General features: G+C 30.6%; 1 protein-coding gene across 2 annotated transcripts; it reads right to left on the bottom strand.

The window, feature by feature from the left end:
- Positions 1-1,542: 1,542 nt before the first annotated feature.
- LOC110929551 (glutathione S-transferase T3-like) lies at positions 1,543-3,204 on the bottom strand. Of its 2 annotated transcripts, XM_022172710.2 has the most exons (3): positions 2,639-3,204; positions 2,472-2,593; positions 1,543-2,318 (listed from the first exon to the last, which is right to left on the bottom strand). In XM_022172710.2, the coding sequence occupies exons 1-3, from the start codon at positions 2,872-2,874 to the stop codon at positions 1,570-1,572; spliced, it is 1,107 nt and encodes a 368-aa protein (XP_022028402.1). In that variant the 5' UTR covers positions 2,875-3,204; the 3' UTR covers positions 1,543-1,569. The 2 variants fall into 2 exon arrangements, with proteins under 2 accessions (XP_022028402.1, XP_022028401.1); XM_022172709.2 differs by having other exon boundaries at positions 2,472-3,204.
- Positions 3,205-16,031: the final 12,827 nt, after the last annotated feature.

Raw genomic sequence — 16,031 nt, 5'->3', positions numbered from 1 at the left:
ACAATAATTCTGCAAAGTTAAAAAAAATATGCAAAAAATATTATAAAAAAACCATATAATCTATACTAGTTTGGGAAAAAACTCCATTTCTTTTTTCGTTTTTTTTTCTTTTTATAACCTGAAATTGTCTAGGCCTCATTTAAATAAGCTCATAAAAAAAATAAAACAATAAATTCACAAATTTACTCCCCTAAGTTATATCGATTAAGTGATAGTAATCTGGTGGAAAGTTTGATATTTCAAACAATTTTATTTAAACTAAAGCAATTTATAAAATAAAGTTACAAATTTCGAATTTCTTTTCTTGAAATTTGAGTTTTGAGAAAAGATCATAAAGTATTTTAACCATTTCAATTTTATTAATAGTGACTATTTCTCCAATATTATGTACGTATAAGTAGTTTAGTTTTTTTTTTTTTTTTTTTTTTTTTTTTTTTTTTTTGTAGATATTAACCCCAAACGAACTACACAATGTGGACCATCAAATCCACCAACTATTACCCTATAGATTATATAGTTTTTTTTATAATATTTTTCACAGATTTTTTTTAACTTTGTAGAATTATTGTAGAATTTTTTAATATATTTTTGCAGATTTTTTGTGGATTTTTCGCAGATTTTTTTGTAGAATTTTTGCAGATTTTTTTTGAATATTTACAGATTTTTTTTATTTTTTTACAAAAAAATAATTACTCATATTTTTGCTGATTCTAATTCTGTGAGTAATCTAATTTTACTTTGGGTAGAAAAATAAAAACAAATGTATAAGTTAGGTAAAAAATTAAAGAGATATAGAAAAATACCCAAATAGGTAAATATTTTTCAAAGTACCCAAATAGGTAAATCATTTTTGTATCTACACTAGTTTGAGAAAAAACTCTAAATATAGATAGATAAACAATTTCTAAAATAAATATTATATAATATGTGGTGTTAGTTTGTTGTAGTTGTTTAAATATTATTAGCTAACCGAAAACATATAAAGAGAGAGAAATTTCAAATCTCAAAGATCTCAAAAATTTATTATGATAATAAAAGAAACTGTATTAATTATCTAAGTTAAATTAAGATTTAATAAATCCAAAAAAGGGAGGTTTATTATTGTACAAAAGGAATTTAAAAAAAAATAGTATATAGTTACTTCTTGATACAAATCATATAAATAAAATAAGATTTAATATAAATTAATAATTTGATTTCAAAATTCTACTTATTTAAAGAGTTAATTACACCGTTATTCCTTATGGTTTATACAAAGTAACAATCTAAGTTACTAAGACCATGCGTAATGGTAAACAAGAATAATGCCCCCAACATGGGGCATTATGCGCCACGTGTCGCCTAGTCATACTTTGGGCATTATAGAAAAAAAGGTGTAGTGGGGCATTATCCCAATAATGCCCACTCAATCATTTGACAATTATTTTTTTTTTAAATATAAAAGATAAAGTCTTCATTAATTTAAAATATAAATTACAATACTTGAAAAAAAATACAAAAAAAAAACAGAAAATTAAAAAAACCGAAAAAAAAACAGAAAAAAAAACAGAAAAAAAAAAACTAGATGATCTAAAGTCCATATTTTTCACGTATTTTTTGGCGACGCATTTGAGCCAAGATCAACGCGTCGCCTTGGAGGTGGTCGATCGGTTTGGACAAAAACTCAATGTCCTTTTCCATTTGTCGCGCCTCTTGCAACTCGTTGAACTTTTTGGTTTCAACTACTCGGTCTTTCATAATCTCCCAACGTTTGTGGCCGAGGTCGTGAATATCTTGGAGACGACGGTTCATCTCCTCGAAATCATCCTTTAGGCCGAGATCGGAAGACGACTCGACCGTTTTTTTCCCGGTTCCCTTTCTTCTACCGGTGGGTCGGGCCAACTCGTCTTGAAATTGCTCGTCAACGTCCAACGTTTCATTTAAATCAACATTACGGGCATCGGATGTCGGAGTTGACGGGTCGGCGGAGGATGATGTTTTTGACCTTTTAGCCCGGCGTCTACTACTTGTCGTCATTGGATTAACAAGCGCCCACTTTGGACTTTTTCGTAGTAGCTCCCAACACTTATAGTACGTGAAAGGGCTTTTCGTCCTATCGAACTCCTCCAAAGTCTTTGTTAAAACCCCGACGTCACTTTCACCGCTCGGGCGATTATCGTAGTTTCGTTGGTAAACTTCTTGAAACGCGTGACATTTGTTGTTGATGTCGGTCCATTTGCTAGAAATTGAATCCTTGTCCCGATGTTCGCCTTGACCCCACGAGCTATAAAAGAGTGCACGCACCCTATCCCAAAAAACGGGGCCCGTTTGAAAGTTTGCTACAAATTTAAAAACAAAAAATAAAAATATAAGTTGAAATTTAAAATATAAAAAACAGAAAAAAAAAAACAGAATATATGAAATAGAAAAAAAAAACAGAAAAAAACAGAATATAAAAAACAGAAAAAAAAAATAAAAAAAAAATAACTTACCGGTATCTTCGTCCTCCGAAATATCGAGCCACGCCCGAGTCAACGTGTATTCCTCGTCCTTCGTCCATTTAATGGTTGTTTTTGCACGTCGAGGCTCATCCTTTTCCTTCTTTTTATGCGACCTTCTGCCGCGTTTCGATTTGTCTTGCACCGGTTCGGGTTGCGACTCCGGCACGACCTCGACATCGGGTTCGGATTCGGGTTCGGGTTGTGACGGTTGCGACCCGCCGGCTTGACCAAAGCCGTAGGTGGGAGAAACAAAAGGAGGGGCGCCACTCAAGTAAGCCGCGTAACTTAAAAAGCTCGGGTCCATGTCTTGTAGGTTGTACGGGGTTTGCGGTTGGGTTGTGTTCGGGTTCGTGGGTCTTGCGGGGCCACCAAACGGGGGTCGGTATGGATGCATGTTTGTAAAAAAATAGGAGAAAGTGGAGGTTTTTTTATAAAGTAATAGAAGAGAGTGGGTGAGAAAGTAGTAGAAATTTTATAAAAAATTGGAGAAAATGGAATGATATATATATAGTGGGTAAAATTTAGAATTAAAAAAAAAAAATAAGTTTTTGACCGTTGCCAAACGGTCGAATTTTTGGCATCTTTCGAATTCACAGCGTTTTTAAAATCACGCCGGAGCCATTTTTTTTCAAAAAAAACGCCCGGAAACGCCCCATGTAATGGGGGTTCCGGCGTTATGCAGCGTTTTTTGGCAATTTTTTTTAAAAAAAACGCCCCGTTACGGGGGGTCTAATAGTTTAAAATAACAATGTGAGTTATTAACTTTTAAGTTTGTAACAAGCTGGGGTATTAACACTAACAAATGTTTGTTTTTTTTTTTTTTTTTTTTTGTTAGATTTCTATGAAATGATCAAAACACCCTTTGTAACATCAAGGACTATTTATATAATTCTTTGATTTAACTAAAGGGATTATTTGTGTTAAATATAAACATGTATTTTTATATACATATAGAAATATATATTATCTAGATAATAATGTATTTTTATATACATATAGAAATACATACTATCTAGATAATATATTTAAATATGTAGTTTTTAAAGATAAACCTAATATCATGGTTGCAAAAGTCGCTAGGCGCTCCCTAGTCGGATTTGAGAGTACTCGGGATTACTCGGGAAGTACTCGGCCTAGGCGGAGATTACTCGGGGAGTAATTGGCATAGGAAAACAATACTCGGGCCTCGGCACACTACCTTGTAGCGAGTACTCGGGGAGTACTCGGAGCCTAGTCGGGACTTTTACAACCATGCCTAATATATTTATATAAATAGCTATTAAAGTTTTTATTTTTATTTTTAGATAAAGGAAGGATTAGCAGTAATGTTTATAGTTAATTTGGGCTTTTTCTTTATACTTCTCCTTCTTTAGTTCTTTCTTTATGTGGTTTATTGTTTTCGGTGACGATATGTCTATAAAAATATTGTTCGGAACATAACATAAAATTTTAATTAGGCTTTTATGTTAGAGAACTTTTTTTAGATAAAAAAAATAACAAATGAAACTATTTATTTTACGTAAATGTTATTTCATCTCTTATATTTGACACACTCAATTTATTAGTAATTTCATCGTGTAACGATGTATCATGTCTCAAGAGAAATGATAACTTATTAATTTCATGATGATAAATAATTCAGACATTTATTAATATAAACTTTAGTGTCGATCGAAACATGAAATGGACAAATTCAAAGTTAAATGAAACCCAAACTTATATGCTCAAAGTAGTAAGAGTATGTAGAAAAAAAGAGAGGTACATACAAAAATTAGTTGAGAATGTGAGATGAATTTTAACCTTAACATGAATATGGATTTATTAAAAACATAAAAATAAAGGGACTATCCATGATAATGGAAATGAGTTTTACAAAATAATAATTTGTTTTTTCGATAAGATGCAAGATGCATATGCTATATTAGAATTCAATCTTTAATATAAGTTTTGATTGCAGATGCTATATTACAAAGTGCTTTTAGTTAAAAAATATATAATAATAATAATAATAATAATAATAATAATAATAATAATAATAATAATAATAATAATAATAATAATAATAATAATAATAATAATAATAATAATAATAATAATAAACAAAGGGTGACGAATGTGAAGATGTTAACAAAAGAAAATAAAAGATTTAAATTGTATTTACTCGAAAATTTAGAAACGGGGTATAACAAGTAAAAATAATGTAAAAGAGGGTACGAATAGTTATTATATAGATCTTCTGTATTTCTATGTACATATAAAAATATATATTTGTATTTTACACAAATGGTCTCTTTAATTAAATTAAAGAATTACAAATAGTCCTTGATGTTATAAAGGGTATTTTGGTCATTTCATAGACATCCAACAAAAAAAACTAACATTTATTAGTGTTAATACCTTAGTTTTTTACAAAATTAAAAGTTAATACTTCAGATTCTTATTTTAATTAAACTATTAGTACCTTATATTGTTACTTTACATAAACATAAGGACTAACGGTGTAATTAACCCCTTACTTAAATTAAGAAAATTATATATTTTGTATGGGTTTATAATTTTATATATGGTAAGCTTATTGTAAAATAAGTTAAAAGTGTGAGAAGTGTGATAAATATTGTGGAGATGACATGTGTCCTCAATCTAAATTAATTCAAATGGGTAAACAAACAATTTTATCATTGATTCAATTAATTCAAAACCTTCCATAACTGCCACCTTATTTATAGGAACATGATTTTTTAAAAGATCTCTATAAAAATACTACGAATAACACCGCAACCACCATTCAACACATATATAACACCATTTAATAATTATATAACACCATTCAATAAGTATATAACACCATTTTAAAGATCTCTATAAAAACACTACGAATAACACTGCAAAATCACCATTCAGCACATATATAACACTATTCAATAATTATATAACAACATTTAATAAGTATATAACACCATTTAATAAGTATATAACACCATTTAATAAGTATATAACACTATTAAAGACACTACATCCATTTCCAGAATGTGTTCTTAGTAAAATGTTCATAGTATGGTTATTGTATATGGTGTTTTAACCTGCATGCATGGTGTTTTATATCTGAATGCTAGTAGATGTTCCAGATACCATATATTAAAACACCATGGTGTCTTAAAACCTACATTCCAGTAGATAAAAAAACACCACGCTTTCCAGTATGTGTTTAAAACACCACGCTTTGAATCACAATACAATTAAAACACCAATGTATGAACATAGACAAAACATCATGGACTAAACATCTGATCAAAACATATTTTTTTTCTCTATATAAGTATAGCTTTATGGTACTCACATTAAAGATAAAAAACGCTCGTTATCATGGTGTAATTTAAAAAAAAAGTTACGTATAAAAAGTTATTAATGTTTAAAAAAGACGGGGGGAAGTTGCATGTACATTAATGTTAGTTTCTTAATTTAAAAATGTTAAATTTACCTGTATACCCTTAATTTAGAAAATTAATATGTTTAATAGTAAACATTATTTACAATTTTGCCATTATGAATTTATGATCTCAACTATTAGATCAAAGATCTAATGGTGTAGATTCTTTCTTACCCTTCTCACAAAAAAACCCCTTTTTACAAGAACCTCTACCTATTTTGTATATATATTATATGATTTTAAAGTATATATGGTTTTATATTATAGAGTTAATTGTCAAAATCGTCCTGAAGTTTGGGCAGGTTTGCCATTTTCGTCCAAAATAACACTTTTGTACCAAATAGCCCCCAACGTTTGTAAATTTTTGCCATTTTTATCCAAACCACTAACTTAGTTCATTTTTTCTGTTAAGGATATTTGGATGAAACTGACAAATATAAAACCATAGGGAGATTTTGGCAATTTACTCAAACTCTTTTAAATTTCTTTTATTTAATTAGTTTTGTTACATATAATAAAAAAGAATATACATGCAATTTTATATGAAAAAAATAATCGCCTTGTCACATAATTTTTATAAATTTTCATCCAACCACTAACTAAGTTAATCTTTCTAGTAAGGCGAAGGATGTTTATAAATTAAGACAGAAACTAATTTCTAATTTTTTATATAGATCGGTTTTATAAAAATAAAATTTACTTAAACCTGAGGGACGATTTTGGAAATTAACTCTATATTATATGATTTTAAAGTATACAAGAAACATATACTTGTATTTCAATTAAATAAGGAAATTATATATATCAATAGTTGATGAAGTAGGAGAAATAGCCACATGACATTTAATGAATTGTTAATTAAAAGTAAGGAAATCATATACTTGTATTTCAATTAAATAAGGAAATCATATCGTTGTCCTACGATTAATATCGTTTTTCAAAAGGTAACATTAGTATTAAATATTTTCGTACCTGTAAAAAACAAATACGTTGGTTCACATGATTTGCGGACATAAAACGTAATATTCTTTTTATCTATTTTTTAAATTACGTTATTATGACAGCTAAGAATGTAATCATCACAAATGTGGAGGCAAACGTTTCACACCTATGTGCAATGTGAGAGGCAAACGTTTCACACCTATATGCAATACCTTAAAATGTTATAAAATTGTAATGATGAAGTATATGAGATGTTTATAGGCTGTTCTGTATGATGAAATATATGAGATGGTTGTTTTGTAAAATAAGATTAATAAATTTAGTGTTTAAAGATAAAGCATACATGATACAATAGTGATCTTAAATTCAGATTATTATTATAGTTTTAAGCTTTCTACAAATCGTAAAATATAGATTTTATTAATTATTGTGACAAATATTTGAATAAATATTGTTATATTTTCTATATACAATATACTAGGTTATAACCCCGTGTATTACACGGGGTTGAATAAATAAATTTTATATATTAAAGAATAAAATAATATATCTTTAAAACTCATTTATTGTACGGGTTGAATAAATATAATTTTATATATTAAATAATAAAAAATTATATATATAAGAACCATATTGTACAGGTTGAATAAATGTAATTTTATATACAAAATAAAAAAGTTATATCTGTAAAACCACGTGTATTACACGGGTTAAATAAATATAATATTGTTTATCAAATAATAAAATAATACATCTTTAAAAAACCTCATTTATTACACGGGTAGAATAAATGTAATTTTATATACCAAACAATAAAAAAATTACATCTTTAAAAATATGCACGTTACACAGTTTGAATAAATGTAATTTTCTGTACTAAGTAATTAAAAATATATATCCTTAAAAAACCTAGTGTATTGTACGAATTGAATAAATCTAATTTTATATATCAAATAAAAAAAAGTTATATCTTAAAAAACCTCATGTGTTATATGGGTCGAGTAAATGTAATTTTATACAGTGAAAATAAAAATATTTAATATATTAATACAAATTTTGGTTTTCGTGATAAAAATAGATTATTCTGTTGTTGCAAAATTTGTTAACGAAATCTCAATAAATTTAACCCTTATTTAAAACTCCGTAAATGTATAAATGATAAATAATGTTAACTAATTTTATTTTAAGTTTCGTAAAATTTATTTTATACAAACTAAACAAAATGTTCAAATATAATTAATTCAAATAAATAATATTATAAATGAGAAGTATATTAAACTAAATAATAATTATTCATAATATATTAAACTAATGATATTTAGTAGGAGAGTTATATATAATATAAGATATTAAATTAAATAATATTTTGTAGGAGGATTATCTATATTTAGTTAGAAGAGATTAAATTAAAATAATAATTATCTATAAGAGGTGACCTAATATGATGACAAGTGTCTGTAAAATGATTTCTTTTATTATAGTAGTTAGATTAGATTTTTCATAAGGAATGAAGTGTAGAATTCTTAAAGGACTGAATTTTATTATTTATTAACATAAGTTATATACTTTGTAGAAACCCAGCATACAACTCGTTAGTAACTTATATTTTATTTTGTTTTAGTGTTAAACAGACGTACAATTAATTTATCTTCACATTTACATAAAATCCTTAAAACATACGTTAACACAAAATGTCCAATTAAGAAAAACATACACAAAATCGGTTTTGAACATATATGAAAAAAAAATCACAATATATGTTAAGGTGTGGTGCATTTACAATCCTTAAAAATTTAACATTTTTATAGATACTTACCCCTATACCATATACTAGTCTAACAATATTTTTATATATGTTTTTAAGTTTTTTTTTTTTTTTTTTTTTTTTTTTTTTTTTTTTTTTTTATGATAGATACCATCATATGTTACAACTGAGTAATACTTGCAAAACATCATTTTCACCCTAAACTTATCATCGATTTTTTTTAATCTTAACTATTTAATTTTATACCCTATAGCACTACAAGAAAAATATCTTACAAGGAACGACATTTTTTCAGCTTATAGGGAGGACATATTGTCTCTATATGTCTTTTCACATATAGAGACGACATATCGTCTCTATAAAATTTGTATCTACAGCCTCGTCTCTATAGACCACAAAAGTCGTCCTTATAGGTGTCGTTGCTATAGAAGAGTTTGTAGATACAACTTGTCGTCCCTACAAATTTGTGCAAAAAAAATTAAAAATTAAACATAATATTTACTAAATAAAGAAATGTTTATTCTAATATTTTAAAACCCTATAGAGGCGATATATCTTCTCTATAGGTTCTCTTTAAAAAATAAAAAAATGCTTTTTACATATTTTCCCCTCCTAAGCTGATTTATTACGTATTTACCTAAACCATAAAATCAATTACATATTTCCCCTCCCTAACTGATATATATTACATATTTTCCATTTTTATTAAAATGACTCTTATTTATAACTATTTTACCGTTAATGAACTAGTAAATGAATATTTACATATTTCCCCCATTCTGATATGTAAAATCAATTACATATTTACCCAATTTATGTATTATCACCCCAATTCTTCTACTTGTTACGTTTGTCAAACAATACACACAAAACCATAATACAATGATGATATTAGATGAAAGTATGAAGAAAGGTAATAAAGTGTAGAAGAACAAAGAGAGCTCAAGAGGTTTTCTTTTTATTGATCAAACTGAAAAGCATACATCAAAAGTAGCAGCAAATACATGGGAAAACAACTAACGTTAACAAGCACCAGACCCGGACTTCAAAACAGACTTATTCAAATGAAAAGTTAAACGATAAGCTACCAAACCAATGACTCATGTCAACCTTCACCATACCTGAATTTCCATTCTCTTTGTTTGTTAACCAAACATCATATATACTTTTTATTGACGATCTAAGTTCTGAAACTTGAAGATGTTCAAGCATCTCAACTCTGCGTTGAGAAAGAACTTCGAGCATCACCATCTTGCGAAGTTGCCTCCAGTAATCCCCATAGGGACTAATGTCACACCCCTAAATACCATATGCGGAAACCCCACTAGGCGTGTGACGTACCAGGATCCAGCCATCAATCATATTGTTAGTGCATGCGTCTGTTGACTTCGTCTTGTATCAAGTCTTGCATTACTTAGGGCACGAAGATCAAGAAATCAAGTCTAAGAGCTAATTCCGTTTGAAAGGACAACTTGTAATTCTGCACGGAATTAACAAGTAATTCCACTTGTAATGTTAATTCTGCTTAAAGTCTTAATTTCGCTTGTATTGTAATTTCGCTTGAGTGATGTTCAAGCGGAATTACCAAGTCTATAAATAGTGGTCATTCCGTGTCATTTGGAACGGAATTAGAAGTGTATTTTCCGACGGCGAAGCTCTGTCGAAGTGTCTACAGATTTGTAGTTGTTACCAGATCAATATAAAGGCAGTTTAAAGTGATATTCTAGCTGAATCACACACAATATATCTGTTTCCGCCTTTCATATTGTGTAGAACGCCTCTGATCAACTCATTCGGGTCCGTACACGATCCTACATGTGGTATCAGAGCTCAGGATGAGGAGTTCTGCAGATTTCAGCTTGATTTCATCTCATTTTCTTACTTCTACACCTTCTTTTCTCAATTGAACATGTTTTAACAGTCAAAATGATTTGAATTTCACATATCATAAGCGAAATAGTGTTTTAATAAATCCTTGAGAAAATTGGACCTTAATTCAACATAAATTTGATAAAATCTGTAATTCCGTTTGAACATTGAAAATGAAATGCTGACATCATCCTAATTTCGCTTGAAATTGCACCATCCGCACGGAATTACTTCATTTGGCAAATTCCGTTTGAAGTTGTTGCTAATTCCGCATGGAATTCATAATTCCGCTTAAAATTTCAAACGAAATTATTATTCCGTTTGAAAAGTGTAATTTCGCTTGAAACAGATTTCTAATTTCACGCGAAATTAGATCTCATTTGTTCTGGTCAAACGAAATTTGATAATTCCGTTTGAAGTGTCTTAATTTCGTTTGAATCCTTAATTCCGTTTGAAGTTTGTGTGCAGGTAATGCCGTTTGAAGGGGTAATCTCGCTTGAAATTGTTCGGTTTGAGAAACTTTAGAAATCTGAATCATGGAAGAGGAATTTTATAACGCCTTTGCTACCCCGATCACTATTACTAAGCAGACAATATTAGAAAATGAAGCAGGGATAATGCAAAAACCGCCTAAGCTCATGAATATCGAGGAGTATAAAGGTTGGGATTGACGTTTTGAAAACTGGGTTCAAACAAATTATTTGGATGCTTGGGAATGTGTTGAGACAAAATACGTTAGATCGACGAATGATGACGAAGAAGAGATTGCAATTAAAGATATGAGTGCTGATGATAAAAAGAAATACAAGAATGAAAAAAATGATGTTAAGTCTTCTACAACAAGCTGTGAAAGAAGACATCTTGGTCTTATTTCAACATAATGGAAGTGCCTATTCGATTTGGAAAGCGTTAAGATCAACGTTTGTTGGCAGTCAAGAAATGGTTAAAACAAAAAATCACTTCTGAAGAAAGAGTTTGATCTGTTTCGTGGGTTGAAAAATGAGAGCACAAAGCAAATTATTGAACGATATTGCAATTTATTGATGAACATGAAGAGATTAAGCATCAATAAAGATAATGAGGAGTTGATTGAAAAGCTAGCTGATGCTTTGCCATATGAGATTTAGGGCACATATCTCATGATGCTAAGGAACAAGAAAGGTTTTAGCAATCTGACACTTAGCAAATTTATTGAAAAGATTGAGGCTCAAGAGATGGAGCAGAGAAAGATCTCAAGAATGAAAGATTTCGATGGTGAACAAGACATTGGGCTTTATTACAAAGCAGGGTTGAATGACAAATCTACCAATATGTCACCGAAGGTTGAAATGACATTCAATGCAAAATGTTCATCTGGTGGATCATCCAAAGGATCAAACAGCAACACAAGTTTTTCATCATATCCATCATTTGATCCGAACATTTCAACAAAGAAAAATGGCAAGAAGCTTCAATGCAACATTATATTGAATCTTGAAAATGATCAGGAATATTCTGAAGAACTTGCCAAAAGCCATATGTCTTTGTTAGGAACTGTGTTGGAGTCGTATGGAAGTTTTGTAGCAGGTCGGATCGGGAATCCAATGCTTACAAAAGAGGATTACGATCAGATCGATGCTCAGGAAATGGAATTGATGGATATTAAATGGTGTTTGGCGAGTGTGTTAAGACGAGCTGAGAAATTTAAGCAGATCACAGGAAGAGATGATTTACGTGACGCTAATGTTTCTACTTTAGGATTTGATAAATCTAAAGTTACTTGTTTTCGTTGCAGGGAAAAAGGACACTTCAAGAGGGAGTGCACTAATCGCGAAGCAAGTGGAGCTCAAAATACGTTCAACAACAATGATTACTACCGGAAGGCCATATATCATCAAGCTGCTCAACAACAACCAGAACCACAAGTGGCACATGGTAGAAAAGTAATAGAAGAATCATCAAAGAGAGCTTGCGTGGTGAATCAAGATGATCAAAAAGCTTCAACAGATTTCAGTTGGGACAAATATGTTTCAGCTGATAGTAAAGCATGTTTGATAGATCAAGATGATGAAAAATTACCAGAAGGTTTTAGCTGGGAAAATTTCAATTGGGATGACTATGATCCAAACAAAACTTCAAGTCACAAAGCTTTTGTTGCTCGAATTAAAGAAGACAGTGATGATGATACTGAGTATTATGCAAAAAGAATGGCTCAGCATTTAAAAATGATGGCTAAAAGTGACAGTGAAGATGAAAAAGCTAAAAAGAAAAAGAAAAAGGTCAAAACACCAGTTAGCAGTGATGATGAAGATGTTCGGGTGGTCAGAAGAAAAGTGAAAGAAGTTCCAGCTTTCAAAATTGATGAAGAAGCTGATGCAAAGAAGAGTCCAGTGATTTGTGAAAATTGTGAAGCTGTAAAGAAACAAAACAATACGTTGATTCACAACATGAACATGTTGAAAGAATCTTATGATGTGCTGAACAAAGCAATGAATATGTACAATGAAACGAGCGAAGAATAGGCTACAGCAATGAAGACACTTCAAGGAGCATTCATGATAAAGCAGAAAGTTGTGAACAATTACATTGAGAAGTGTGTTGTACTGGAACAGAAGCTGGAAACTCAACGAATTGAAACAGAAAGAGTAAATCGTTTGTTAAAAAGTTACTCATGTACTTCTTATGTCATTGACAGGATTTATCCAACTGTTGAAGGCATGAAGGCATTTGAGGATGATGAAGTAACTGAAGAACAGAAGGTTTCTGAAGAAAAGACTCCTGAAAAGAAAAAAGAAAAGAAGAAGGATACTATAGTAAAGACATCTGGTAAGAAACAAGGTGTCAGTTACAACAAGTGTCCACCCCCGCTTGAAAATGGATATTCGCCAAGAAATCCAAATTCAGAAACAGTCCAAAAAGCAACAAATTTACAATGGGAGTTGGACTTATCAGTAAATTTGCCAGAAAATATTGATGTCACGTTCACATCGTCTGACACTGATCAACAATCTCAATTGATGAAGAAAGTGGTGGATCATTTGTTAGATAACGATGAAACCGAGGAGTCAAAGTCGGAGTCTTTGTCAGAGTCAAAGTCAAAGTTTGAGTCCAGCACTCCAAGTCAAACAGAAAAACAGGGCAAAAGAGTTTACAATAAAAAATTCTTGTTATCAAAATCTAATTTAAATGACGAACCAATCAAAGTGGCTTATACTTTGAATGATTCTGACAAATTATATTCTGATGAGGAATTTCCAATAAGAGGTGTCAAACCTGAAATGATTAAAAAGGTTTTCAAACTAACAGAAATCAATATTTCTGAAATAAAAGATGTAAATCTTACTGATAAACCTAAAAAATACACCTCAAGAGTTCAACAAAGAGAAAACAAGAAAAAGGGTTACAGTTCTGGTTCTGGTTATCGAAAGAAACCAAACCATAACGGTAATTTCAAAAAGAAAGGATTAGGATTTATCCCACCAGAAAATCATAAAAATGAAAAATATGTTAGAGATTTTAAATCAAAGATGGTATTTGTTTCAGGTACATCTTCTGAAGAAGAGAAAGAAAAGTTGTTTAGAAAACAGTCAAACAGAGATTTCCTTGCGAAGAAGCAAGAAGAAATGCAGACTGTTGATCAGAAGAAGGAAACTCGAACTTGTTTCAACTATGGAATAATTGGTCATATTGCCATGAAATGTTCACAGGCAAATCAAGTCAAACAGGGAGTGTCTAAACTGAAAGAGAAAGTGATTGAGTTTGAACCACCAATTGAAAAAACTAAACTTTTCAAAAATTCAAAATTTGAAATTGGTGAGTATTCAAAGAGGTTTTACAAGAAAAGAGGAAACCTTGACAACCAGAAATGGATTATTAAGAAGTCTGATGATAGTTCTAGCAATGATTCTGATTTGTCAAAATCAGAGGAGCTATCTTCTAGCGATGAATCCGATTCCACAAAGTTAGAGGAGCCACAGGTTGAGGAAAAATGTGAAAAATCAGTGCCGATTGTGGATGATGTGAATTTTCCACCACTTCGGGCTGCAATTTTTAAGAAGATAATTGGTAAAGTTGAAATTTCAAATCAATTTTATTCTGATAAAAAAGTTTTTGATGTTGAAAAGGCCTTTAACCCCAAAGTAAAACATATCTTTGGATAAATGATTGACAGAAAAGTCAAAGGGGTTAAAGAGTTCTATGAGAAGAAGATGGTAGGTAAGAAATCGAGTGTTGGTAACTCGGTATCACCCAAGGCTGGTCAGGCTTGGGTGGATATATTCTTTGAATAAAAACCTGAATTGCCGGAGCTCCCAGGTTGGTAAGAGTGGAGTAGGAATTGACATCATTCTTGTAACAGGTTTGATTGTGCATACATACAAGTGATAGTTAGGATGATCTACAAGTGGTAAATCAGGGACATTAAGTTGTACTTGATTTCTTACAAGTGGTACAGAGGTTTGTTCTGATGAAGTGATTAATCAAGGTCATTAATTTGAACTTGATGTAATCTTTATACAAGTGGTTAAAAACAAGGTGATGAATTGAACCCTGAAACTTCAAGTGGTTTGTAAAATCAACAAAACTAATTTTCCGGAAAAACCATTTTGATTAAAACAAACTTAAGTGTTTTGAAATCATAATGGGAAGATAGTTTGTTGAAAAGGGGAGTTCTGATTGTTTAAGCCGAGTGAATGGCGAATTGAAGCAATTCACAACAGTTGTCAATTTGCATGTACAGTTTGTTTTCAAGTTTCTTTAAACATTTCTGAATTTTAGGGGAATAAGAAATTTCAGAAAATCCAAAAACATTAGAAAATTTGAAAAAGTCAAAAATATGATAAAATTCAAAAATGAGTTTTGTTGAGAAAAGAGGAAATGATAGTACATCAGTGGACTATCACAACATGCTAAAGAAATGTAAAGTAAAATGTGATAAACAATATCACTGTGGATGTGCCAGTAGGTTTTTACACATTCAGTAAATTGTTTTCGAGATATAAACCTAAATTTCAAACTTGCTTATCTCGTGGGGAACATTTCTTGGATATATGGGTAACCCCCGAAATCTTGTTTGAAAGGTCCCTCTTTCTGAGATACTAGGTCTTTATATTCAGTGATATCTGGGGTATTATCCCGAGACTTCTGATTTTGCGGAAGCAATGGCCTAGTCCCCGTATAATACTTTGCATTTACTTGAAATATAGCGTTGCCCTCAGTACAAAAAAAATGATGAAACATTGAAAAATGCTAATCATGTGCTGTTGAAGAAAAGATTCTCTAAAGGGAACACACCTAAAGTCGAACCATCATCTCTCTGCTGAACGGAAGTTCTGACCTGAGTTCTCATGGTTTCGCCTTTAACCCTTTTACAGATATCATCTAGGTATACTCACCTGTAAGACTAAATATTGGGATCTGGATACGGGAGTATATTCAAGTGGTGGGACACGCAAATAAGTTTAAGTGCTTAAAACACTAACCTCGTATCTCGAAACAATTGAACTTTGTGTGAAAATTTATGTGGACCAATATACTGACAATCTAGGTGAATTGTTTAGAACTTAAAATG

The sequence above is a fragment of the Helianthus annuus genome, chromosome 3 (assembly GCF_002127325.2).
Source record: "Helianthus annuus cultivar XRQ/B chromosome 3, HanXRQr2.0-SUNRISE, whole genome shotgun sequence".
In the NCBI taxonomy this organism is placed as follows: domain Eukaryota; kingdom Viridiplantae; phylum Streptophyta; class Magnoliopsida; order Asterales; family Asteraceae; genus Helianthus; species Helianthus annuus.
The sequence above is the reverse complement of the archived record's forward strand: the minus strand, read 5'-3'. Positions and strand labels throughout refer to the sequence as shown.